Source organism: Lepidochelys kempii, chromosome 7 (genome assembly GCF_965140265.1).
Source record: "Lepidochelys kempii isolate rLepKem1 chromosome 7, rLepKem1.hap2, whole genome shotgun sequence".
Classification (NCBI taxonomy): Eukaryota; Metazoa; Chordata; order Testudines; family Cheloniidae; genus Lepidochelys; species Lepidochelys kempii.
The window spans coordinates 22,866,058-22,892,954 of record NC_133262.1 but is presented as its reverse complement, the minus strand read 5'-3'; the positions used below and the strand labels follow the sequence as shown (position 1 = coordinate 22,892,954).

At 47.2% G+C, this 26,897-nt stretch overlaps 1 protein-coding gene across 8 annotated transcripts; it reads left to right on the top strand.

Annotated features, from left to right (window-relative positions):
- The first annotated feature begins 1,311 nt into the window (after positions 1-1,311).
- TPRA1 (transmembrane protein adipocyte associated 1) lies at positions 1,312-25,428 on the top strand. 8 transcript variants are annotated; one of them, XM_073351361.1, is made up of 11 exons: positions 1,312-1,486; positions 9,696-9,899; positions 10,053-10,185; positions 12,967-13,053; positions 15,064-15,136; positions 16,173-16,252; positions 17,669-17,779; positions 18,410-18,470; positions 20,036-20,138; positions 20,929-21,009; positions 22,355-25,428. In XM_073351361.1, the coding sequence occupies exons 1-11, from the start codon at positions 1,359-1,361 to the stop codon at positions 22,587-22,589; spliced, it is 1,296 nt and encodes a 431-aa protein (XP_073207462.1). In that variant the 5' UTR covers positions 1,312-1,358; the 3' UTR covers positions 22,590-25,428. The 8 variants fall into 8 exon arrangements, with proteins under 8 accessions (XP_073207462.1, XP_073207459.1, XP_073207457.1 ...); XM_073351358.1 differs by having other exon boundaries at positions 1,428-1,515; XM_073351356.1 differs by having other exon boundaries at positions 1,431-1,515; positions 9,691-9,899.
- Positions 25,429-26,897: the final 1,469 nt, after the last annotated feature.

The following is a 26,897-nucleotide window of genomic DNA, read 5'->3' as shown; positions in this document are numbered from 1 at the left end:
GTGAAGACAAGTATCTTATGTATGCTGTGGCTTTTTTTTTTTTTTTAAAGTAGCCAGTGAGTGGAGGGATTCAAAGAAAGGTGTGAAATTTTCAAATCAGCAGGGAACTTCTAAAAGTGTGGGGTGCTGGTTTAACTGTATCCCCAGACTCTGCCAACCCCATGCTCAATATAGCTCTCAGTTAAATCAATGAGAATTGAATTATACTTTCCAGAAAGCAAGATACAAAGATCTGAAGACAGTAGACACTATTCTGCAACTCTTTGGACTATATGAGCCTATTTAATAATTCTTATTATATTACTTGTATTGTGGCAGTGCCCAGAGACTCCAGTCAATATGATGGTCCCATTGACAGGGATCCTGCCTGGAAAAGTTTACAGTCCAAGAAGAAACATGACAGTGAATGGGTGGGTTAGGGGAAGAGGAATTACAATCAAAAATAGATACAGTGTGTACATATGTTCTCTTTATTTATGCAAATATTAGCTCAACTGCCTCCCAAGTTAGTCACAGTAAGCTGGTTAATGTCTTGTCGTGATCCCAGCGGAAGTGGGTGTTGATAGATGAAAGGGTAGTTGCCTCAGGGACGGCTTTTGTCTAATGACTGAGACTGCAACACAAATTATTCAACACTTCCCCTTCCTCTGGCAGCTTCCGTCTGGAGATCTCAAAGCATTTTACACATAACGTCCTGTGCAATCAAATTGTTTTACCCTGAAACTGCCTGTGGCTCTCTCACATTAAGCTGTTTGGTTTAGTGTTGGGATCCATTATATTATCCTGACCTTTCCATCTGATTTCCAGTATTTGGCTTCTTTTCTTTTGCAATCCAGTTCTCTCCATTAGACCTTCGTGCAATAGATCTCTCCGTTTGTACCTGTCCTGCCCTGTTTTGTACCTTCCATTCTCTACCCAGCTCCTCTGCTTTCTCTTTACCCTCCATATTCATTGTGGCCCAGATTCTGCCACCCTTGCTCACCCTAGCGCCTTACTCCGAGTTCCCCACCCATTCTGCCAATACCCTTTAGTGCTTGGCAGGAGAGGAGTGAATTGTGTCCCTGCACCTTTTAGACCCTGACATTCCTGCAGGGTAAGTCCCGCCTCCCAGGGAAATCCATTGGTTCCTGTGGCCGTTTTGTTGCTCTTTTTGGCAAGTCTCTTGACTGAGGCGCCTCGGGATTGGGCGAAGAACTCCGGCCAAGAGATCCTCTGTAAATATCAATTTTAGCCCCAGACGAATAGGCCGTGCCTTCCCCCTTGCGGGAAGTTGAGTCCTCTCCGGCTTACATGGGCTCGTCCAGCCGTAGGAGACCCCGCCCGGAGGGAAAGGGGGCGCCAGCGAAAGGATAGCTGCCATGGGCAGGGTTGCGGCTCCCCTGTGGGGTGGCTCTTTCGCGACGCTCCCCGAGCCCGCCGCCGGTGGAAGCCGCCGGAGCCGGGGCTGGGGCTTGGCCCGGCTGGGGGCCCGCGGTGAGCAGCGCCGGTCAGGCAGCGCCGGCTTCTGCCGAGCAGGTAACGGGTCGGGTCGGGTCGGGTGGGCGCGGCCGGGCTCCCCGCCGCTTGGCCGGCCCCCGCCGGGAGCGCCGCGCCGACACGGGCCGAGGGTTTCCCGGGGGGCGGCTGGGGCCAGCTCCGCGCAAGGGGGAGCCCGGCGCCGGGCCTGCGGCCTGCCGGGGCTGTAGGCTGGCACCGCCCGAGGCGCGGGGTCGCTGCCGGGCTGGCAGCCGTGGGGGGCGGGCCCCGTTTGGACACGGCTTGGGTCCGTGTCCCTGGTGCCAGGCGCGGGCTGGCGGGGGAGAAAGGGAAGGGGCGAGGCGCCGCGGGGCTGGTCAGTTCGGTGCCGGGTGCTGTGTGGGCAGGGCCCTCGGGACGCCCTGGGCTTCAAAATCTTTTCAAGGACGGAGGTCCGTGTGGGGCTGCTCACAATGGTCAGCTGTTAAGGGTTGCTAGACAGGACTGTGGACAGCCGTTCTGCGTGTCCGCTGGAGGTAGGACGAGAAGCAATGGGCTTGATCTGCGGGAAGGGAGGTTTAGGTTAGATAACTAGGGGAAAACTTCCTAGCTGTAAGGGTAGTTCAGCTCTGGAATAGGCTTGGGAGGGAGGTTGTGGAATCCTGGTCCTTGCAGGTGTTTTAAGAACAGGTTAGGAAAAACACCTGTCAGGTTTCCTTTGCCCTGCCTCAGTGCAGGGGCCTGGACTTGATGACTTCTCAAGGTCCATTTCAGCCCTGCATTTCTGTGATTCATATCCCCTCTCCTCAAGCCTTCCTTTGGGCAGGTACCTGCTAATATGAGAGCGATGAGCTTCTTAGGGGTTGGCTACATGCAGAAGTGGCATGCGTTTTTAAAATCACTTTTAAAAACTAAAATAATTGTTGCAAACCCCGATGTGGACACACTTGTATCAGTTAAAAACAGGTTATGTAGGTTTAGTTTGGGCCTATACATTTACTAATACAAGCTAAATTGATATAATCCAGGTTTAAACTGACATAAGGGTGTCCACACAAGGGTTTTCACAGGTTTAACTATATAGCTTTAAAACAAATCTTTAGTTATAGTGAAGTAATTTCGGGTGTGTATGGATAGTTTTAACATGCTAGTGGGAAGCCTAGGACTTCTCCTGATCTGCTAACCCATGTTAAAATTATAACTTGCTCTGGCTACATTAGGATTTTAGTGTAACGTATTACAGTTTAACAATACACCTTTTTTCTTGGTGTAGACAGGTTCTTTGTATGTAGACCAGGCTTCAACGGGAAATAAATACCTGTTCAATCTATTTATTCTGTGGATGTGTGTATGTTGGGGAGGTTGTTGCTGGTCTCAGGAGTTCTAAAGAAGATGAGAAATACTCTCTCTTTTTGCTAGTTGTGTTTTTTGAACGTACACTGGGTTTCATAAACTAGTAACTTCTAGCAGCATAATGTCTGTTCCCTGCCTGGGTGCTGCTGACTGGGAGCTTTCAGTGTTGTTTTTGAGAAACATTGAAATTGACTGCAAACCTCTTCCGTGAGAAGTGAATGTTTCAAAATGGAAATTAAGCAAATTTCCTGGGCAGATGGAAGGCAGTGGCAGCTTGGCCCAGCTGTTGTTAGGAAGCACCAACAACTAACTGCATCATGTGTGAATTATAGCCATCACTGGGAGTCTTTATGTGAGCCTGCATATTGAGGATCTGCCTGAGAATGTACAAATGCTATTCTTTTAAAAGCCTTTACTAAGAGGGAGTGCAGCTTTACTGTATGAAGTGGGAGATGTTTGGGAGAATTCCTTATGAGGATTATTGAATCCCTTTTTGAAGTACCCCTGTGTTCCCAAACAAAGCTATTGTTATGACTGGAAACAGGATTTGACAGACCTGGCCTTCAGACCTGGCCTCTTAACTTGGGAGCAAGTTTTGCTTAAATTTTAGGCCAGACTTTTCAAACTTGGGTGCCTCAAGTTCAATGTCTCATTAGACACCTCATAGGTGGCCTGATTTTCAAACTCTTTTGGGAGTGGTGGGTACTCAGTGCCTCAGAAAGTTAGGCTACTTGTTTAGGTGCTAAGTATGGAATTAGGTGTTTAACATGAGGTATACACATTTTAAAATGTTGGCCTGAGTTTCTTACTTAATGGTAAGGTGTTGATCCTACAGTGGGGCTCCATGCGGGCTCAGGACCTTGTTCACTCAGAGCTCATTGCACAATCAGGACCAAACTTAAGATTTTTCAAACAATTCTGTTGGATTTTGTTACTGTTTTAGGTGAGTTTGAAGGCAGTTGATCTGTTGGACTTTAAATCTGCCAATGGTGTACAAGCAGTCTTTCTTATTGAAGATTTTTGTTGTGGTACTTAATATGATCACTCCACGATACTGGTTGCAATGTAGTTGAGCTCCAGGTACTCATTGTGAACAGAAACTAAATTTGAAATATTCTGCAATATATGATCAACTAAAAATTACCCATCGCTAACGTGGAGCAAAAAATATCTGTGCAGTATCTAAGGAAGGGATATCTAGGAAAGAGAAATTGTTGAAATAGATGGCAGTGGTAACACTTATGTGTGAGAGTATGTTGCATCTATTGTTAATCCTCACACACATCAGAAAACACTAGCTTTTAAAAACTAGATTGTGTTCTAAACCAGTGGTTTTCAACCTTTTTTCATTTGCAGACCCCTAAAAAATTTCAAATGGAGGTGAGGACCCCTTTCAAAATCTTAGATGTAGTTTGCAGACCCCCAGGGGTCTGCAGATCACAGGTTGAAAATCTCAGTTCTCAACCAAGTCTGCTCTGGCATAGTCAAGTGAGCTCAAATGGCAGAACGCTAAGACCTTTCATCTCCAGTGCACGTAATATTTTGCACTTCTCTAGGTGTCTCTCATCAAAAGATCCTGAAGTACCTTACAGAATTTAATGAGTTTAACCTTACAGCCCTATTGGAGAGGCGGATGAGGAATACCCCATTTTACAGACGGGGAAGCTGAAACAAAGAGAGGCTAAGTGATTTGCCTGAGTTGTCACAGTGTTTGGGTGACAGAACTGAGACAATAACTGAGGTGAGATTCTCTTATGTGGTACTGTTCAGAACTTGTAGCTGAAGGGTGAGGGTAACTAAGACATCTTTAAGTCGTGCTCCAGGCCACCAGCATGACACAGACATCTCTCTTAGACATAGGAGCCTGAGTTACCTAGCCTTCTATGGCTACAGTGCTGTTTGGGACCAAGGGTGGTTGGTGAGGTGGCTCTTTGGAGGCATCCTTACTGCCTTCACTGGGGCAATTTTCTTGTGGCTGGAACCAGGGCTTCTAGGGCCCATTTATTGTGCTCTGGTACCTCTCGTGTGTGATATAAAGGGGCTGGAGTGGGGGTGAGGATCACCAGAGTCCTTCATTTGCTTTAAGCAGGTGGTCATCCCACCTTCCCTCCTCTCCTACATGGGGTATGTTGACTCTGTTTACTGTGGGTTTCTTTGCTACTCCTCTCACCCCTCCATGAGAAGGTAGCACTATCTTCCTGTCTGCTGTGCTAATCTAAGGGATATGTATGAAGGACTCTGCTCATAACCTATGCTTCATTATATTGTGGGTTTGGGTCACTGTTGAGACTTCTGCTATTTATTTTTTTAGCATTGTGGTTTTCTTTTCTTTCTTTTTAAAACTTGCTTCAAATTCTGATTTGAAATTGAAACTGGGAGGGGAGAGGGGAATTAAGTAAATGTATTTCTGCCACTGGGTGAAAAAACCCATTGCGTGAGCTTGTCCCGAGAACAAAATGAGGGTGCAGGAAATTTGAAGCAAACATTGATTTGGTGACTCTTGAAAAGCTGTGTTTCAACCTTCCTCTCCCTACCCCCAATTCATCCCCCAACCCTTATTTTCACCTTAAAAGACATTGCAATAACAGTTGCATTTAAATGTGATGGATGTTAGCAGAGTTTTCTGTGATCAGGGCTGCTTGTACGTGGAAAAGCTGCTCATCATGCCATGTAATGGATAAACAGGTTTCTAACATGGTTCTCAGAAAGGAAGAAAAATATCCTTTCGTCACCAGTCTGGGGAACCAAGCTACAACTACCTGATCACTCTCGTTACAGTGTGTATGGTAACACCCATTGTTTCATGTTCTCTGTGTATATAAATCTCCCCACTGTATTTTCCACTGAATGCATCCGATGAAATGAGCTGTAGCTCACGAAAACTTATGCTCAAATAAATTTGTTAGTCTCTAAGGTGCCACAAGTCCTCCTTTTCTTTCTGCTAGCTGTGTAACTCAGCTGTGGAGGAGACGGGCCTTGAGAGATCAGACTGCTGTCCAGTAATTTCAGCCACAAACTTCATCTATCTTTGAAATTGTTAGAATGTCCTAATTAAAAATAAGATAAGATTTAAAAAAAAATCCACCTTTTTTTTTAGTGAGGGGGGCAAAAATACCCACCATTTTTATGTCACACCAACAATAACATGAGTGCTCCATGCTATTCCATGACTAAGGCTTCTAGGCCTAGAGAAATAATAACGGTAAGATCTAAATAGAAGGGACAATAGAAACAGGAACATCTGCCTGGCTGAGTCCAGGGTTTGGGCAGAGAAATTGATGTAGTTTAGGTCAGAATGGCTTCAGCTCTGCCCAAAATATGGGGAAGGAAGAGTGTGAATTGATTTGCTGTCTGACAAAGAAATACTTCCTGTGGGAGAAAGAAGAGGGACCTGACCTGAGATATAGTACTAATTTTTTTTTTTTTTACCTGGCTTTAATATGATTTTGCCTCATCCACACAGCCGGGGCCAACCTAGGTCAGCCTCTACAGAGTTTAACATGGTGGTGTTGGCGGTGTAGAAGGGCCTAATGAAACATCTCTCCCAATACATACAGCTGATTGTATTTCAGACTAGACTGGACAAAGCCCTGGGGAATATGCTGTTAAGGTGCAATCCTGTGGTGGATGAAGGAGCTAAGGCTATGTAGCCTGGAGACTGTTCCTGCTCCCATTGAAGTCAGTGGCAAAAATGCCCAGTGCTTCAATGAGAGCAGAGCAAGGACCTTGATCAATTCACTATCCTGATGTTCCTTACTATAACCCCAAACCACTATAAACAGTGCAACTTAGTCTGGCTTGTTCCTCAGTGCTAGATGTCTTATTACTTTGCTTTTATATCAAGCGTCTTTGGAAGAAAAATAGGACATATAGTATTTGCCCAGAACTAGTAGCCTGATTGAGAGGCAAGCTCAGTATCGACTTGCCCTTCAAGGCTTTGTGGTTGTAGATCTTAGATCTGGCCAGCCCAGCTCTGCTTATCACCACTGTTGTATCTGCATGATACCGGTGACTTTTAAGGAGAGGATCTGGCGTCTCTGGGATGCCCTCTAGAAGAAAGATGTTTGTTCTTTCCTATTTAACTCCCAGATAGACTGATTTCTACCCAGGCTCTTTCTGCTTGGGGAAGGCAGGTCAGATGCTATGACCCAGAGTGGATGTCACTGGGGTGTCATGGTTCACAGTTGTTTTCATGACTCTCTCTCCCCTCCCTGTGCTCATGGTGCTGTTTTTCCTCCCTTTGGAATCCTATTTAAAAAAAAGTTAGGCAGAATCTCTGCTGTGTGGGTAAGCATGATGTTATCCGCCCTTTCTTTCCCAATTCCTGCCCTTCCTAGAGTGAAGAGGTCCGTCGCATGTGTCAGGCTAGAAGAATAGAGCAAAGTAATTAGAGAAAATGCCTGTTTCAGTGACTACGCTGATTAGGAATTGTGGGAAGTGGAGAAGATGAAATGCACCTCTTGGGGGAGGAGAGGATGTCTCCATAATCTGAAGGTCACTCATTGGAACCTCTGCCAAACTAGGATTTCTGGCACAGCAATTGCCACCTCAGCACAAAGTTAATCTTCCCAAGAGTGTGTTTGTTTAATGTTATGTACCTAAGGCAGTGAAACATACCGTGATCATTAAAGAAATTCACAGCCCAACAAGTACCTGTTAGAATGTAGGGGTGAAAAGTGGGTCTGTTAGCAGAGAGCTCCCCCAGTCACCCTTCCTTGTAAGCCCTGGAAAGGATCCCAGTTTTCCAGAAGAAAGAACAGCTCTGTGTATGAGAGTTTCAGGCAGCCCCTGGAAGAGTAAACCCTGAATGATAAAGGTTCAGCAGATGACACCGAGCTGTACCTCTCCTTCTCCCATCTGTGAGAGTGTCCATCTGCTGACTCCTGCTGCCAGCATGTGGCAAAAACCCCTACCTTCCTAAATTCACTCATCCTGTCTGCTCACTTTCACAGTGGTGGCTGTGGCTTGAAACCACATGAAGGGGAATTTTGTTGAGATTAATCCTGGATTAGCTACAGCAAACTGGCTGCCGAAGCTTTATCTGTACGTCTACACTGCGAAAAAACCAACAAACCCTCCCCCACCCCCCACCCCAACAACCCTGCAATGGAAAGTCTCTGAGCCTAGGTCAACTGATTCTTGCTCATGCTCCAGGGTTTAAAATTAGCTGTGTAGACATTCCTGGTTTGGGCTGGAGCCCAGACTCTGAGACCCTCCTCCCTTGAGAAGTCTCAGAGCCCATGCTGCAGCCTGAGCCAGAATGTCTACACTGCTATTTTTAGCCCAATAGTGTGAGACCCACTAACCTGAGTCAGTTGAACCAGTGTCTGAGGCTGGCTACTGTGAGTGGTGGTTTTTTTTTCAGTGGCCATACCCTGTCAGTGGCAGGTCTACACCCGCTACCCAGAGATATGTGACGTTGTGATGACAGTAGACAGGTTTTCATCTCACTGTGCTCTGTGATGGCTCTGCTGGGGAGAGCTGGGTTCTAGAGAGAACAGGACTTTGCAGTTGTATTGCATCTTGTGTCTGTGAAATGTAAAGCACATTGCAAGGGGGTCGGGTTCCTATTTACAGCAGGGGAAACTGCTGTGTAGAGAGGGGATTGGACCAAGGTCATGCATCACGTCAGCTGCAGGATTAGTGATGCAATCATAGAATCTCAGGGTTGGAAGGGACCTCAGGAGGTCATCTAGTCCAGAGGTCTCCAAACTTTTTGGCTCGCGCACTCCCAGGGTGAAGACTGGAAGACCAGCCACAGGCGTGCCACCGACGGAAGAAGACCGGAAAACCAGCCGCAGGGGAACACTGGCTGTGGACGTGCAGAGCTGCCGCCAAAGAAAAAAAAAAAGGCAGAGTGCCGTCCGGCGGCGCTCCTGCTGCCACGCACCCCCTGGGATCATCTCGTGCACCCCGTGGGGTGTGTGCGCCCCAGTTTGGAAACCACTGATCTAGTTCAATCCCCTGCTAAAAGCAGGACCAATCCCCAAAATCATCTAAGCCTAGGTCTCCTGTCAATCTAGGTCTCCCGTCTCCCAGTCTGCTTTAACCCCATGACACATCATATCCCATGAAGCATGGCATGACACTGCCTCACAGGCTGCATTTCTCTGATGCTGGACTGATCTGTATATAATCTGCATGTCTGTTTGTAAGTACTATGTGCGTGAGCCTAGTTGGGACTGTGGTATGGTTGGGTCCTTAGAAGAAATCATGGGACCAGTTTCTGTAACCCCACTGAAGTCAGTGGCCACGACTTGGGATTTCATGGATGTGAGTACAGAATTTGGCCCAATAACATATGAATGACAACTAATAACCCAGCAGGAGCAGCCCCTGGTACCTGAGAGATGTGGAGATAAGTCAGGCATATAGGCAAGGAGAGTGTGTGTATGCATTCAGGAAAGACAGGTCATATAGTAACTGAAACCTGCTGAAACCAATCTCATCTTCCTTCAAAATGCTAGGGAGAGGGTGTGTGGTACAGTGGACAGAACAGGTAACTGTGACCCTGGGCCCCTGGGTTCTACACTTCGCTGTCCCCCAATGTGACATTGGAGAAGTCACTGAATAACTCTGTGCTTCAGTTTCTACATTTATAAATTAGGGACAATGATAGTAACCTATATCCCAGAAATGGTGGGGATTTAGTTGGTTGATGACTGCTTGGAGTTCCTTGGATGAAAAGGGCTGATGCTGGTAATTTGCGGTAGTGAGTAGGATGCAGTTACATAGGATCTAATGTCAGGGACGCTCTTTGCTCATCTTCCTGCTCAGTTGATTTCAGGTTGCTTTTTGCTTTCATCTTGGTTGTTCTGTGTTGTATCATGCTTGGTCTTAGCACCCATTGTGTGTGACTCTAACTCTCTGTACCATGTCCAGAGTAGAGGCAGGATGTCCCAGTCCGTGGCGTCTGTGGTGAGGTTCTCCACGTACAACAATATCACCCACTCTGCTGCCACTGCCCTGGTTATGGCCTCAGATAATGTGACGGCTCTGCCCCAAACAACAACATGGGCAATCAACGACACCAACATCACTGTGCCACACAAGTGCCTGCTCTTGTTATATGAAGACATTGGGAAGTCCAGGTGAGGTGTAGGAGCTGGGGCTGGACCTTGTCCAGGGAATGATGGCTTTCCCTCTCAGGTGTGGGAGCAGGGGAAAGTGAGGCTGGTGCCTGCCTCTGGGTAGAGGGAGATCATGCAAATGCACTTTTAACTATTTTATTTTACTTTTTGCAGAGTCCGCTACTGGGACCTTATGCTTCTGGTTCCCAATGTACTTTTCTTTGTCTTTCTTCTCTGGAAATTGCCCTCTGCCAGGGCCAAGATCCATGCCACCTCCAGCCCCATCTTTACTGCCTTCTACATACTAGTGAGTACCAGCACTGCTCTCTGAATTAATTGGGGAGTCTTAAAGTGGTGTGTGTGTGTGTTTGTTTTTTGTCTGCCCTCACCCGTCTTCCCAGAACATTTATCATTCAGGGAGAACCTGAGTCAGATCCCTCTGAGGTAAAAGCCTTTTGGCTCCTGCATAAACATATAGATTTTCTTTTTAAATTAAGATTCACTGTTAGAAATGGGCACAGAGCGTCAGAGTTTGGATCCCGATCAGGATTCCACTTCTCTGAGACTTGGGGGATGTTTGGATAGGGGTGTTTTGGGTTGGGTCTTTCTCTACCATTACGTGACCTGTTTTTAATCTAGCGCAATTTTTTTTTTACTTCACCTTGCTATCTAGTATCTTGTATCTTCCCTGCTCATTGCCTCTCTTACAATATGTCACATTTAAAACAACACTAACGTTTCCCTGAGATATAGTGGAAGTGAATCCCCTGAAAAACGAAATGCATGAAAGCTGCCAGAAAGAGACTGCACATTAGTTAACCCTCTATAGAAAATCCTGATGGGATGGGTTCCAGTTGAGCTCCGGGAACCTAGAGACCCCCAGCCTGGGAATTCCTCTCTGAGGCTGTGGGAAAGTGGCTGCTTGTTCCAGTTGGATGGTCCAGCTTTGGTTTTGAGAGTGTTCTCATGGATTCTTGGTGATGTGAGGTTGGAGGGTGAAAACAGAACATGTGGATGAGAACAGTCTCAAACACATAGGATCTCCTTTCCCTTTCCACAGTTTAAAAAGTCACATGCAGCCTCTAATCAGGATAGGAAAGTCTCTGTAGTAGCTACTACTGTCACAGGTGTGCAGTCAGGCCCCTGGCTGCCTCAAAACAGCATGCGTATATCTGTTGTCTGTCAGTGGGAGTAATGTGGCAGCAGTACAGTGCCCTGCTGGACAGAGTTCACCTTGGTAGAGGGAAATGCTTGTTTATACATGAGCAAGAGGAGAGGTGTCTTTCCTCAAACTAGGAATGAGTAGTAACAGACAGAAACCAGGAAGTGTGGAGAAACTGAGGCACAGATAACTAGACTCAATCTGTAATTGGCAGTTCTAAGCTGTGGAAAGGGGGTACAGTCAAGTAATGCAGGCCCAGCATGTCAGGGAGTGGCCTGTGGTGGTAGGAAATATTTGAACAATCTAATAATTAGAAAAATGTCCAGGAATTTTAAAAAGCATTATCAATAGTTTTAAATTTGGGTTTAAACCTTTCCCAATGGTGTCTGTGTGTGTGCAATTGGCTCAGCAGGGAGCAAGTGCCATGGAACAGAAAAGTGCAACTGACCAAAATCTAAAGGAAAGAAACAAAAGTGAAACTATCTAGACTGTTGGCTTTGGGAGGAGGAAAAAAGTAACCCAAGAGACAGTGCAAAGCATTTCTCCCTTTTCTAATCTCGGGTATACTGGTAGGAAAAAGAGGACATAAAATGTTTCCTTTGAAATCAGGATTTGTAAATTGACAGTGTCCCTTCAGACAACACTCTCTGCCTGGTTTCTAAAAAGTGAATGAAGATTGTCCTCTCCCAGGGCATGGTGCAGCCTGTTGGACTGGTGACAGCTAAAGACAGCCTACATCTCCTCTTTCCCCTTCTCAAAACCTACCTGAAGAGTTGCATTAGTGCGATTTACTGATTCCTTAGTGAGCTGATGCAGTTTCTTTATTGTTAAAAATAAGTATGGGCTTTGAGGAGAGGCCAGCCTTTTGCCCCTTAGAGCAGGAGCAACGAAGATCCAGGTCCCATACAGGGGAGGAAAATATTGCTGCTAAACTGGTGCCATGGAGCATTCAAAGATTTTGCTTCTCAGCGCAACTTTTCCCCCAACCTTGCACTCCAGTGAGAAGCAACACTGCGTTATCTCCGGGGTTGCACTCCTTCCCCCACCCCACTGCAAGGGTGTCCTTCAGAGCACCCACTGGGATGTAAAGCTGGACTGCTCAGGAGGGTGCTATGAAGATCTGTAGTAGGTGGTATGCTTCAAAACACCCATGCAGTACACTTGATGATATGGTCCCCCTGGCTTACCCTCACCGTGGAAAGGCCAGTAAGGCTTGTGAACTGGTTAATCAGATTTGACCTTTCCCCCTATTGGGATAGGTTTATCCACTTTATATCCCTAGAGGATTTTGCATAATTTAGCCCATAATGCTGGCAACTCTTCTTGGACAGACTTGTGTTTTCAGAAACATGAAAGCCCTTGGCCTCAGCTGATTTCCCATCTTCTGCATTCCTGAGGGCTGCCAGTGTTGAATGAATGGTCTGTGGAACTCTGCTTTATAACAGATCTGAGGTCTGTTAGCTGATACCCTGTGGTATCTGTTATCTGGTGAGCTCTGTATATTGAGTCACTAGGCACTTACCCTCATCATCGGGAGTGGTATTTTTGCTGATTGACTTGGGCTGAGGTGGTGGGAATGGGAAAGAAAGAATTAGCTTTTTGAACCCTGGAGAATCTCCCTCCCCCCGCCATTGTTTATAAGGACAGGAAGAGGCTCTTTTCACCCGTTGTTGAGGGCAATTAGGTGTTCATTCCTTCACAGGGTCTAAGCCTGCTGCCTATGCAATACTCACACCTAGTAAGCCTGGGGAGAGGGAGACCAGCCCCCGGACTCTACCTTGCATCCCTGACTCAGAAGTCCCTGAGTACTAACTGTTAGGCTTCCAAGCTAAGGTGGAAACTGGTTCTTAGAACAGAATTCCTGATTATCATCTTGGGCAATGTGCAGCATATGGGCACCAGCTCACCTTTGCTTTCTTTTCCTAGGTGTTCGTGGTGGCTTTAGTTGGGATTGCTCGTGCTGTTGTCTCCATGACAGTCAGTGCCTCTGATGCTGCCACAGTTGCTGATAAGGTGAGTACAGCACTGACGCTAGACACTTCTGCATTGCACAGTTATGGCCCTTGTGATTAGCAGCTTCCTGTTTACATGCATACTGGAAGAATGTTTTTATCTGCAACGTTCATGGTGTGTCGATACTGTGGAGTCTTGTTTTGATAACCCTATCCAAAGGATCACTGCATCCAGATCTGTGGAACAACGAACTTCCTAAATAACACATCAACAGTGGCAAAATCTCCATCTTGTAAGGAGAGAATGAATCAGCGAGGCATCTTGATGCTAAGCCAGGTCCTCCTACAATTGCCTAATGACTGGCAACACCCAGACTTTAATGTCCCTGGCTGCAGCCTTGTGAAAAATGTGGGGTACTTTCCTAAGTGCTGAGAACAAACAACAATTGAAGTCCATTGTGATCCTAATAACTGAATGTTTCTGGATCAGCAAAGAGCAAACAGGAAACGTCTTTGTAAAGTAAATTTTGTTCTAGAGAGTTAAATGATTAACACAAGAGGCCATCCCCTAAATCAAATGCTCTGTAACTCTTGTGTTGTTGGAGGCAGAAGTCCGACCTAGAAAATGTAACCTTCTCTAGTCAGAGTTCCCTGGGTGCCCTTGTAGTTTCTAGGTTCCCTTTCTCCCTGATGTTCCCTGTGTCAGACCACTGCTCTTTAAAACACTACTTGTTGTGAATGGCTAGCTAGATCACGGTAACCTTTTTCCTGAGCCTCTGTTGCATGCATCAGGGTCTGAACATTAAATAAGGGTTGAGATTTCATGAGAGTAACTGTCTGTGTCTCTGTTCAGCTCTCTGCTGTTTGTGGTGCTGGGAAATCATGGAGGGGCATAGATATCCTGTCCAGTACTCCCTACAGGGGATGTGCTGTTACGTGGCTTTTCAAGATGGGGTGCTATAACAGAAGGTGCATCTCTTTTTAAATAGGAATTGCTGTTGTGCGACTGGTTTCTAAAGTTCATGAGTAACTCCCCCAGGGGGTATAGTGGGTACTCCTGAAACTCCTGGGTTCTAATCCCAGATATACCACTGCTTCACCTTAGGGAAAATCATTTCACCTCTCTATGTCTTGGTTTCCCTGTGTGTGAAATGGAAATAATAATTACTGGCCCCTTAGGGGGCTTTAAGAGTTTATTATGCTTTGAGATCCCTGGATAGGCAGCACCAGAGGAGGGCACTAGAATTTTCCCAGTCATAGATTTGCTGCAGATAGCTCCAGTAGTCCTAGTTTCTAAGGCGATGAAGAGACATGTTGTTTGGGTTGTCAGTGATTGGGAATGCAGCAGAGATGACACGCCCTGCCCCAGAGGGAAGGCTTTAACTATGCTGAACTGGGGTCACTTTCTCAGTCCTTCAGGTGGTGCATCATTCATTCCCACTCAGTCCTCCTCTGCTGGGTGGGCAGTGTGTGCAGTGCTGGGCCTTGTGGCAAGGGGTATCATTGGGGGGATTAGTTACTTTTCGGCACCCTCCTCTGCATCTTCTGCAAAGGGTGAGGAAGGTATATGGCAGGGGTGGCCAAACTGCGGCTTGCAAGCCATATATGGCTCTCTTATAGTTACAGTGTGGCTTGCGGAGCCCCGCATTCTCCACCTACCAGACTGGGGTTGTGGGGGAGAGGTTAGGGCTTTTACCCTGAAATGGGGTGGGGGGGGGGCGAGGGGATCTAGGGGTTTCAGCCCCTCAGGAGGCACCAGCCGGGGCTCAGGGCTTCAGCCCTGCTCATGCTTAAGCTCCAGATACTGGCAGGCACCTCCACGGGGCTGAAGCCTTGAGCCCCATCACCCTGCTGCAGGGCAGAAGCCCTGAGCAGGTGTGCTTGGCTCTCAAGCTTCTGAAGATTATCATATGCACCTCGGAGGATCAGTAAGTTTGGCCACCCCTGGTGTATGTGAATGATCAGCTCCATCTCAAGAGTGTCTTCCCCCAGAGCAAGGGGGTGGAGTCTCACTGAATAAATTTCCCCTTGGCTCCTGGCCCTCCTAACCCTGGTCTTTGTTGTCTCTTAGATCCTGTGGGAGATCACGAGATTCTTCCTCCTGGCCATTGAGCTGAGTGTGGTGATTCTAGGCCTTGCTTTCGGTAGGTGCCAAAAGGCTTCCTGCTTTCCAGTGCTCCGGATGTGTGTCTTCCCTTTCGTGGAGGTGGTGTGCGCAGCCTGGCCTCTGCCTGCGGGGGAGCAGGGGTGGGGTAATCCTGTGAAGCGGGGCATCACTAGAATAAAGATGGGAGACAAGTAAGACACTCGTTATTGGAAATGACTTGCGGGGTCATTTGTGCAATTTCCTGTGTGGCTCATGTAGTTGCCAGGACAGCACATGTATGTTGGAGTCACACGTGTACTTGTGGTGATGGTGCATGCAAATTGGGGGAAGGAGAGGATGCTGGTGCACAAGCTGGCATTTGAAAATGTCCCCTCCAGCAAGTAAATTCTTCCCACGGGCAAATTCTTCTTAAAGTCATTATTATATTTGCTTAAACCCCACTGTCTTTGGGAGAGAGATTCTTCCGTGGCCCTTCTGTCCACCTTCTTTTGCTGCCTCTTCCCTCTTAATGGCATGGGCAGGATGAAGCCTCCTCTGCAGCCTGTCAGAGGTGCTTTCATTCGAGCCCAGGGAGATACTCCTTAGCATCGAGTAGTCCTCAGGTGCATGTGTGTACTCATCGATATTTCTGTCATGCTCATCAGTGCAATATCCAAACACGATCTCCCACCTCAGAGGGCTCACAACCTCAATGCAGGTTCTCCCAAATGACATTGGCCCTGTCTTGACTCCTCCTTTAACTGTTCTCTGAAGAGAAGAGTTTCCAGCAGTTCTATGTAGATAACACTGCTGCTCACTCTGACTTATAACCGTACTGGAAGTTGTTGTTCTGGGGTGGGGACAGGTGGGAAGGAAACAGGGTCAGACTCTCCTGTTTTATAGATGTGACATGCTGAGTCCCGTGAAAGGCTTAAGCAGTCTGGGCAGTAATACAGCTGCCATGGGTTAAATGAGCTGTAATCCTCCTACTGCGGGTGGAGGTGGACAAGGGCTTTCTAGTGTGACAGCAACTCCCGGAGACAGGTGATGTGGTGAGGGTGACCGGGGGTATGATCTCTCCTTGCTCTTTTCAGGTCATCTTGAGAGCAAGTCCAGTGTCAAGCGTGTACTGGTGATCACCACAGTGTTGTCCCTGGCTTACTCTGTTACGCAGGTGAGCACACTGGGGCTTGCAAGCTAGCGCTAGCGAAGGAGAATGGGCTGTTTGGTGTTGAGCAGTGTTTGCCTGGGAAGAGCTGGCCAGCTGTGTGGAGAAAGGGGCCTGTTGCTTTGGAGTCTGGGGAGGAAAGAAGCATGGCTAAGAGTAATCTCCATTCTGCGAGACTGGAGCCTTTCACCTCTAGAGCAGTGGACTGAAAACAACCCAAGTCAAGGGGACTGGCTGGCTCAGTGGTGGGTCAGGGAGTCCGATACCAGGTTAGGGCGGGGACTGGCTGGTTGAAGGGATTGAGGAGTGGGTGCTAGAGCTTTTCACATCTAGGGAATTACTTGCAAATCCAGTCTTTGGTTCCATCCTAACTGGAAGGAGAAACGGGACGTGCTTATTGAACTAGAGCTGTTCAGTGGGCCCTCACAGCCTCGCCTCTCCTGCCTCTTCCGGAGCTGAGAGCTGCCACTTCCCATCACATTACCACGTGGTATATTAGCTGCGTCTCGCTCTCTCTGAACAATGTGCTGTGTGTCTGGGCAAGTTCTCATCTTCACTAGTGGCAGTGGCCAATAGTTGTAATAGCTTCTCTATTTGAGGCAGTACCAGAGTAACAGGGCAGTCATTGTTCAGTGTTTGGGCTTTCACATACAGAGGCAGTGAGCTGATTGTTACCACATGATACGCTGGAAGAGCCTCATTAAATACCAAGTGGCTGAACTGTATCTGGATTCAGTAACTCCCTCTTTCTCTTCATTGTCTGTGCAATCAGATCTGTCCAGCCTGCTTTCAGATGGGCTCCAGGTATATGAGACTGGGTCTTCTTTCCCAGCTGTGCACAAGTGCAAGGGTTTTACAGATTGGATGTTACAGTAGGAAGTGTCAGTTCTGGAGGAGAGAATATGGCACTTGCCATTCCAGGTCAGAACCAGTGGTCCTTTGAGTCCAGTCTCCTGACTCCCATCTGTTCTGTTTTCTGGGACATCACAGGAGCTATTCTCCAGACCCAAGCACTGTGGCTGGTCCCCTGGCTTGCTTGCTCCCTGGGCCCCAGGGGAAAAGTCTCTCCCTTTCCAATAACATGTGATTGCACATACATTCAGATGGCTGCTTATCTGTTACTAAACAGACACCTACCCTTGCCACTTTCTTCCCACTCCTTCTGCTGTGTTGGAGTCCTCTGTTGGAGTCCCCAGCTTCTCACCCACATCTCATCCACTGTCTTCCTAGGTGAGGCTGAATTGCCTGGGGGCGGGAGGGAATGTCTGAGCAATGCAAGGTGCAGGGTTCAGTGGAGCAGTTGTCTGAGCATGTGTAAATGCAAATATCCATTGTCCGGTATCCTGTGGTGGGGTGTGTGTGTGTGGGAGATAGAGGGGTCTGTAAGGGGCTGTGTCCTGATAATGCCTTTATCTCTGTTAGGGGACACTGGAGATCCTCTACCCTGATGCTCACCTCTCAGCGGAAGACTTCAATATCTACGGCCATGGAGGAAGGCACTTCTGGCTTGCCAGCTCTTGTTTCTTCTTTCTGGTAAGGACAAAGCACGTTCTGGCCCTCCCTGAGGCACATGGAAAGACAGTCTGGAGAGGTATCAAATTGATACCTTTTCCCTAGTCAGTGTGTCTAATATCTCTGCTTACCTAACTGCTTGATGTCTTCTAAACAGCATAGTGAGAATTGGGTCCCGGTAATCAAATGCAAAACCCCAGGCACTAGACAGCTCCTGGCTCCCCAAAGGGACCTGCTTATTCTCTTGTAACTCCCTGTGTGCAGTGCTGTAACTGGGAACACCTGGGAGTTGATGCCTCTCAGAGGGGTAGGGAGGGCAGATGAAGATTGGGTGGGAGGGGCTCCATTTCTGGCAGCAAAATTCTAGCTCTGCTTGATGCCTTTTCCCAGTGTTCCAGAGTGAAGAGCCCCTAAAGGCCTGAGCCAGCAAGTTGCTGAGCACCTAGGGCTCCCATTGGCTTTAATATCAATGGCTTGGTTACCTGTATTCCCTTCCTTTTACCTGTAAATTCATATTTATATAGTGCCAATGGGGTGCCTGGCACTTTGCACATCCACCACTCCCTTGAGACTTTTGCAGTTTAACCCCAAGCCAACTGTAGAACAGTTTGCAAGGGGCAAGGACCTAGCTGTTTCCTTCTGCCTCAACAGGTCTATTCCTTGGTGGTGATTCTTCCAAAAACTCCCCTGAAAGACCGGATTTCTCTGCCATGTAAGTGGACACACCAGGCTTCATATGGTATAACCAGTCAATGCTGGGACAGAACCATGTATTGGGGGTGCGGGTTGGTTTGCATTTTCCTTAGGTATCCCCTGTAACCAAATCTACAGCAAACACACACACCCCCTCCTCAACCAGTGACTGGGACATTGGGTATGTGGCAAGGGATTGAGTAGAGGTTTGCTGCTCAGTAGGATCTCCATTTTCTGGGTGATTTGAATACTGTAGGTTTGGTGTAGGTGGTCAGTATTAGCCCTCCAGCTGCCAGCACTTTTTCATGCTGCCAGATAAAAATGTCACAGCACAGTGGGATACAGGTAGGCATCCATGGTAAATGAGGGTTACTTTGCAGCTCTGTAAAGCACAAGTAGCTAATTCTTGTGTGGTGAAATCCCTGCATGGTGGCATGTCTTGCATTTCAGAGTCTCTCCCTCCTGAGATGACAGAGGGTGAGAGAGCATGTTTGTGTCCCCACTGTGACCATCAAGGGATTGAATGAAGAGAATGGGGCTTTTCCATTATTGTGGGTGTGGGGAGAGGTGTAATGTGTTTGAGTCCTAGTAAGACTGTCTTGTAAGGTGTGATGAGTACCATAAGGAAGGACTTGGCTTCTGAAAGGTAAAGCCCCTTGTTGTGTAGCACATGAGATGGTGTCATCTTGGCATACAGCTGCTGGCTGGCTACTTGGGAAGGAAAAGCTCTAAGCTTTCCAGACTTACTGCTTGGGAGTTGCTAATCAGTCTTATCTGGTTTGGTAGCTCTGCCATTTTTGTTAGTATGATACATTTGGAGCATCCTGAAATAGCTGCAGTAGCTGAACTGGGGAATGGGTGGTTTAGGTTATTGGAATACTTGCATTAGATTATTCATTCTTTCAATGAAAAAAAGTTGTCAATGTGATGCTCACCAAAGCGAGAGGACATGCTGGAGGCAGGTTCCGGGCTGGCTTCACCAGACCACAGCTCTGCCAATGCACCTTGCTCCAGATCTGCAGTATCCCCTGCTATTCCAGTCTTTGCCTCTTTCAGTTCTGCTGATACCCTCACACCTGATGCAGAATGCCTCTTGTCTGTCCTCCATGCAGCTTTACTAATGCCCTTCATTCCTGACCCACAGCACCTCATCCGGTTCAGTCGCAGGCCTTTGTGTCCAAGATTGCCACCTGTGCTACACATTTGTTTGCCTTGTGACCAATGCTGGGTCAACGTGCCCAGCTGTAACAGACTTGCATGTGTTGCCCTGACACCACCCTTTTTAACTCCACCTTTTTCTTGATGATGCATGAGCCTGTGGTTTCATCCATTATACCATATTAATATATAGCTGTTTATTTCCTGGTCTCCAGCAGAGCTCCTGGCAGAAGATGTGGTATGGGGAAGGAATATGGGACATGGACTTCCTGCATTCCATAGCGCTCTCCCTTTAAATGCTTGACACACTTTCCCTCTGCACGTGTCGGGGTGCCTCCATCAAGCAGAGTGTGTCTATCATGATCATGTATTCAGTCAGTGCTGATGGGGTTAGATTTCATCCTTGTGTCCTTGTCTGTTTTACAGCTAGGAAGAGTTTTTATATCTATGCTGGAATTCTCGCTCTGCTGAATTTGGTGCAGGGCTTGGGCAGCGCCCTTCTCTGTGTGGATATCATAGAAGGATTGTGGTATGTATGCAGGGGGCCCCAGCATCCTGCCTCCTACTGTAGATGGGTCCTTGGGTTGGCAGGAGGAAGAGAAGTCTGTAGCCCAATTAAGACGACTTATTTAATGAGTGCCTTTTATCACCTTCTCCCCCTGCCACAGGCAGTCTTGGGATAATGAACTTCCTGACTGTCCTTAAAGGGAAATAAAGTAGTTGGCATGAATTAAACAATACTTCTGTTAAGATCTCCCTGTAGGAAAAAGCAATAGTGCAGGAAGCTACTGGGAATGAGGGGTTTGTGGATTTGTTCCTTAGCTCTCTCCACACTGGCCTCTTGTGCTAGGGTGGGGCATCGGCTTCGTCTTGTCTGGGGTTTTCACAATGAGAGAGACCATGTTCAGTAGATATTAATGGAAGACATGGAGACAGACAGTTTCCGAGAAGTAGTGTGGGGACACCCCTTGAGTTGTGCTTTGGAACTGGCAGGAACTGCTATGGGGTGCAATGCCCTGCTATTAAGGAGCTCGCCCAGAGTTTAAATTGGGATGTACTGGACTGAGAGACTGTGCTGTTGACGCTTGGGGCCTGTTGGTTCTGCCTTTGAGGGCCTGGGAATGGTGAGGCTTTGATGGCAGAACTCATTCATTTGCACCAAGGTCATGTACTTGTTTCATAGAAGGTTCTTCCTGCTGTTTTCTCCACACCCTCTCTTCCCCCCTCCCCGCCCAGTGTGTCTTTGACACTGGATGGAATGGTTGTGTTCGTTAGACAGCAGACGCTAAATGACTGCATGTCTCTTCTTGCCTCCAAAGCTGTGTTGATGTCACCACGTTCCTCTACTTCAGCTTCTTTGCACCTCTCATTTATGTGGCATTCCTGAAAGGCTTCTTTGGGTGAGTAGCCAAACCAACAGGGGGTTTTGATGTCAGTTGATCTTTGTGCCCAACTTGCCCCGTTTGTAAAATAAAAGCAGTGGATGGAGCACCGGGTAGGGACTCAGGAGAACTGGGTTCTGTTCCTGGCTGTGGTGCTTGTTCCCTATGTGATTGTGGGTAAATTACTTCCCCTCTCTGGGACTACATTTCTCCATCTGTATAATGGGGATAATACTTAAACTCCTCACAGGAATTTGTCAGGATTAAGCTGTTAATATCTGCAAAGCACTAGTAAGAGCTAAATTGTTGGTCACTGAAATGAATAATGGACTGATTAGTCGAAGCCTGAGTCCCACAGCAGGATTAAATTGGTATTTTGGCTCCTGGATTTTCTCATGGGTTTAGAGAAAGGGTCTGTGGATTAGCTAGCATGATGGATATTCAAAACCAGAGGCTAGGAACTCCTTGAACATCCCTCCGCCCCTCACAAATGCTCTCTGAGTAACTGATTATTGGGCTTGAGGTGCCACTGTGTGGCCAGACCAAGGAAATGCAGTGTCTTCATTTTACCAATATTTCAAGAACAGGACACAACAAAACACAAAGGCATGTTTGTGTGAATCTTAGAATATCCGGGTTGGAAGGGGCCTCGGGAGGTCATCTAGTCCAACCCCCTGCTCAAAGCAGGGCCAATACCCAATTTTTTCCCCAGATCCCTAAATGATCCCCTCAAGGATTGAACTCACAACCCTGGGTTTAGCAGGCCAATGCTCAAACCACTGAGCTATCACTCCCCCCAATTTGCCAGTGGGGGAAGAAGCAGCAGATTCTTAACCCCATTTAAGGGCTTGCAGTACTCTCAGAACAAGTAGAACTGTCTCTGGGGCCTTATATGCAGTCTGGAGGGGGCTAAGTTTGGTTTGGAATTGGCTGTAGATGGAAACTGCTGGTTCTTCAGATAAAAAAGCCTCCTTTCGGAGCAAGTCTGAAATCCCCTGGAGGAGCCTTGAGATGCAAGCCTGGCCTCATTTAAGTCAGTGGCAAAACTCCCATTGATTTCAGTGACACCAAGATTTTCACCATTGGTATTTAGGAGCTAAATGTGCTGTGATGAAAGCATATTCCTCTACACACCGCATTCCAGCCATGGCTGTTCAATTGTAGCTCTGCTGATGTACCTCATTGCTGAGCTGCAGAGCCCCCTGCTGTTTCAATCATGGAACTCTCTTGTTACGAGCAACATGTGATAGTGTGCTCTGGCAGACTGTCCTTTAGGGCAGTGCAGGTTCCTTGTAGCTGTTGTTGCATCTCTTGTGATACTGCAGCACTTAACAAGGATCTTAATTCTTTTACCTGACTCCAGGTCTGAGCCGAAGATCCTTTTCTCCTACAAATGCCAAGTGGACGAGCCTGAGGATGTTGATGTGCACCTCCCCCATGCCTACGCTGTGGCCAAGAAAGAGGGTGTGGATTCCAGCTTCTACTCCAGCACCCAGATCGACACCACAGCCTACCTGGATGACGTCGCCTCAATGCCCTACCATGTGGGCAGTGTCAACAGCATTGACAGTGACCGCTGGAAAGCCATCAATGCCTAAAGCAATCCAGACCTCCAGCACGATGCCACCCTCCCTGATCACACAGCTGCTAGGATGTGCATCACAGACTGGTCCTCAGTCACTTGGTGTGGCTTTTCCCTCTTCCCCTGGGCTTTTAAAAACCCATCATGGAACAAAACAGCTCCAGCCCTCCCAGAAGGACCTTTTGTATCTTCATGTGATAACAGCCTAGACCAGCTTTGTTCATAAATATCTAAATGCTGAACCTTCCTGATCCTTGGTGTTCCAGAAGTAGCTGTGACCCAGAAGATGGGCCTGGCTGGCACCCATTCCTTTTCAGTGACTGAAAACACTTGTGTAACTGGGAGGGGAGTGGGATTTTGGGGTGGGCGAGTTGAGATTGGCTTCTCCATGGCGCATATGTACGAAGCATTCAGTACATGGAGCCAAAGGCACTTTCATGGGCTGTCTCAACATGTCCCATTTCCCAAGTCATACTGCATTGTATTGTAGGAAGAGCGCTGTCTGGAGAGAGGAAGCCTGGGAGAGCAGGGCTATTCCCCAATTCCAGCAGATACTGATGGAAATTATGAACTGTAGTAAAATGGGAATTACAAGGAGTGTTTTGGGCATATATGGGAGAAGACTCACTGATGAGCGAACTGTTAAATGTATCCTGTGACCATTACAGGGGCACTGTCTGGGATTTGGCAGATCAGCTATATTTTGGGTCAAGGAAAGAGACTTTTAAAGAGCCAGCATTGCTGTGTGTTGGAGAGACAGTGGCTATGGAAGGGTATCTGAAGATCACGCTTATGCGTAACTGAACTCCTACTGTGAACTTGCGGTGACAAGCGGCTATGTATTTTACACTGAATTAGGGTTGAATTTTAAGAATAAAATTGGCCAAGTGTGAGGTTTTTCAGATCTGCACTCTGCTTTACAATCCTGGCTGAATTCCAGGGCTCAAGGAGGGCTGTAGAGGAGGAAGCTTTTTGGCTCTGAAGATGAAGGCTCCAGAGGAGTTCAGATGGTTGAGGCAGAGCAGAAGCCCCAGATGAGTCCTGGCTGCCAATGACCAATAACCGACCAAGAACTCTAGGAAGCCAGCAGAGTGCTAGGATCAAGGTGACTAGTGTTTTAGGTTGGGTGGTAGATGGGATGCAGGCAGACAGGCAAACTGCTACTACTTCCGTGGCAGCTTCCTTCTCCTGACCTGTGGTGCATTACAGCTTGCAGCCTAGCACAGTCTCACTGGCCTAAACAGATTTTATAGCTGGATGTATTGAAATTATTTCCTTGCACTTAGAACGTGGTTCTTTTAAAGACTATCCAGGACCTGCCATTACCCTCCTCACAGTGAAAGAACAACTTGCATCTCTCCGATCTGGCATGGCTTTCCTGGACCTCATCGTGGTCCAAACACGTGGCTGTTCCACTGAAAGCTGCAGCAGCCAGTCTTGTGGCGCCTTTGTGGTTGGTTTGTATTCACTGATGGCAAATAGGTTTATGCCTGTAGCACTGCGGGGGTGCGATTCCAATGGGGATCTCTGGGGCGGTGGAGGCTCTGACATAAGAAATGGCTGCATTCCATTGGAGATGGCAGGGTGAGGATATTTTAAACATTTGAGGATTTTTTGTGTGTCTCTCCTATGACTGTTTGTTGTGCCTGGCAGCCAAAGAAAGTGAAGGAGGCAAAGATTTTAGGAAATGGTCATCCTGTGGTGTGGTGGTGGTTTGAATTGTGAGTGGGACGGGGGCAAAGGTAACACAGCCAGCTTCTAGAAGTGCTCAATGTGGGGTAAGGGAAACACCAGGAGTGAGAACTGGATGCTAGTGCAGGTCTTTGAAGTCATGTAGGCACCTTGTTTCTCTCGTTAACGAGCAGTGCAGCCTCTCTACAGCCAGGACGTTCCGCTGCCTTTGGATTCTGCCCTGCTGATCTGCAGACAGTGCTGTGACATGACGGAAAAGATGCTTTGGTTTATTTTTAAAACTTTTATCTACTTTTTAAAGAAAAACGTTTCTGATTGCTCCTGCTGAACTGTTCGTGTAGCTCCTTAGAGCCTTTTAAATCCCCACTGCCTGGAATGACACAGACAGAAGGAGGCTGAGACTGGTCTTCCTTTCTGTCAAGCTACTTGGCCAGGTCAGCCTTTTCCACACTAGGGACATGTTGCAGTTTCCTACCATTGCGGACACCAGTTTAGCTCCATTGGTGTTAGCAAAGTGGGGATCCTAGGAGAGGGTGCTTGAAACACTGCATCTGTGGGTAGGGTTAGACGGCATGCTCCCTGAAATCCTAGAAGCACTAGGCCACCAGGGTGGCTGACACCACTGAAGTTGGACCAGCGTAGCAACAGCGGGAGGACTCTTGCAAAAAATTCCCTAGGGCAGGCAGGGCTTTGCAGACTGGTTCAAGAGTGTTAGTCTTGTTTGTGTAGACCTATCCCACCCCAAGGAGTAAATGCTGAGACTCCTCAAGACCCTGAAAATGAGGACTTTCTTGTTCTCCTGGGTGATGTGAAGAACAGACTATGAATACAACCTATTATCTGCTAAATCAAATGCCAAAGGATCAGCTGGGCAGATGTTCAGTGTGTCCATAAGTTCCCCTTCTCCAAGATTCAGTGTTCCCCAATATCCTCTCTGAATGTCCCATATTGTCTTCTGCTGACGAGCTTCTGCATTAGGTCTAGGACTGATCTTCCATCTGTTGTCTTTTTATGTCTGTAACGTCTCTGAGGCCAGCACAAGATATGGTCCATGAGTAAAAGTGTGTGTGTATGTTTTTTGGGGGGCTGGGGGAGATTAAAAATAGAGTAATGTATATTTTTGTTTGTAAAATAAATAAAATGAAGTTTGGTATAAACAGTAACACTTTCTCTCTCAAATCACACAGGCTGTGTAAATGTTCTTCAGAATCTTTTAAAAAATATATTTGCCATAGTTTATGAAACATCCCCTTTTCAAAGGGAAAGGCTGTGATTTTTGTGCAGTCTTTTATCTTAGCAGTAACCATCTAACAGTATGGAGCTGAAGTGACTGGTCCCCAATTCCAAGTAATTAAGTCAATTAAGACTTCAGCTATCCTCTCTTCTTCCTCCTGGTGCTGAAGAGTGGGCTACCTGGAACTTCTTTTGTGCTGCACACACTCCATAGTCCTGTCTCAAATCTGATGCAGCTTTCAGAGCTGGTGAGCACTGATCCTGAGCTGGCCAGAGAGGTTACTCCAGAGGGGGCAACTTGCTACCAGGTGTCACAAGGCTATTGTCACCTTCGACCGCAACCCCACCTTCCAGAGCACTACTCCAAACTGAGCCGCCTCCCCAATTGCCTGTGCGGATACCATTTTGTCTGCTGAAACAGTCATTCAGTTTTCATCTCTTCCTGTCTTGACTCTAACAGCTCCCTTATCTATGTCCCAGTCGTCCAGACTCTAGCTTGTGCAGAATGCTGCTGCGGCCACTTCCTATGACAAAGCAGCTTGATGTACGCTCACTATTTGCAGATAGTCCTATTTGAGAGACATGAATTTTAAGATCCATTTAGAAAAATACTCTTAAAAATACCCCCCCCCCCATTGCCTTTCTGTAGCTGATTTAATGGACTCTTGTGCTCTCTGTTCTCTCCACCTCTTTTGGGCTGGGATGCTGCCCTATGCTCTCCTTTGGTGGGGTCTGATGGGCTCCTTGATGGGCTCCTTGGACTTGTTGGCTCCTTGGATGGGCTCCTTGGACTTGTTGGCTCCTCCCTGGAGGGAACCATAGTGAGCAAGGAACCCATAATAAGCAAGGACAGGCTAAGACTTGAGCATAAAGGAAGACCAATGAGAAGAAACCAGAGCAGACCAGCCAGATGTCATCCCAGACTGGGGAAGTGAATGGGGTGAAGAGGGTAAAATGCACCAGTTTGTGACTGACCTGTTTACCATATCCTGCTTATGGTATCTGAATTCAGCAGGCATCAGTGAGACAGAAGTTTTTCTTTCTTTCCTCTCCCTTCTCTTCTCTTGTGTGCATTTGCCTAAAGAGCAGGACCGATCATAACAAGAATAACACCAGCAGCAGATTGAAACATTCTTTTCTCCAACAAAGCCTTCTGGTACCAGCAAGAAACTTTTGAAATCAACATTTTCCCTCTGAAAGACTTTGAATGTGAATGAAATATGAAGGGGAACTTTCCTATAATAACTTTTAACGTTGAATTCCAAGAATTTTAATGTTTCTCTTTTGCTTGTCATGATTTTTTTTTTTTTAACAAATGTTTGGAAGGATTGTCCTAGTGTGGCCATTATGGGAAAAGCGTCTCTTTTACACAAGAACCTGAATCCACAATTAACGGTTT

Bases quoted from the DNA above. Each gene is read 5' to 3' on its own strand.
- TPRA1 (XM_073351354.1), top strand. From the start codon at position 9,550: ATGTCAGGGACGCTCTTTGCTCATCTTCCTGCTCAGTTGATTTCAGGT. The intron at 9,900-10,052 runs GTGAGGTGTAGG...TACTTTTTGCAG, and splicing joins GAAGACATTGGGAAGTCCAG to AGTCCGCTACTGGGACCTTA. The intron at 16,253-17,668 runs GTGAGCACACTG...TATCTCTGTTAG, and splicing joins TGGCTTACTCTGTTACGCAG to GGGACACTGGAGATCCTCTA.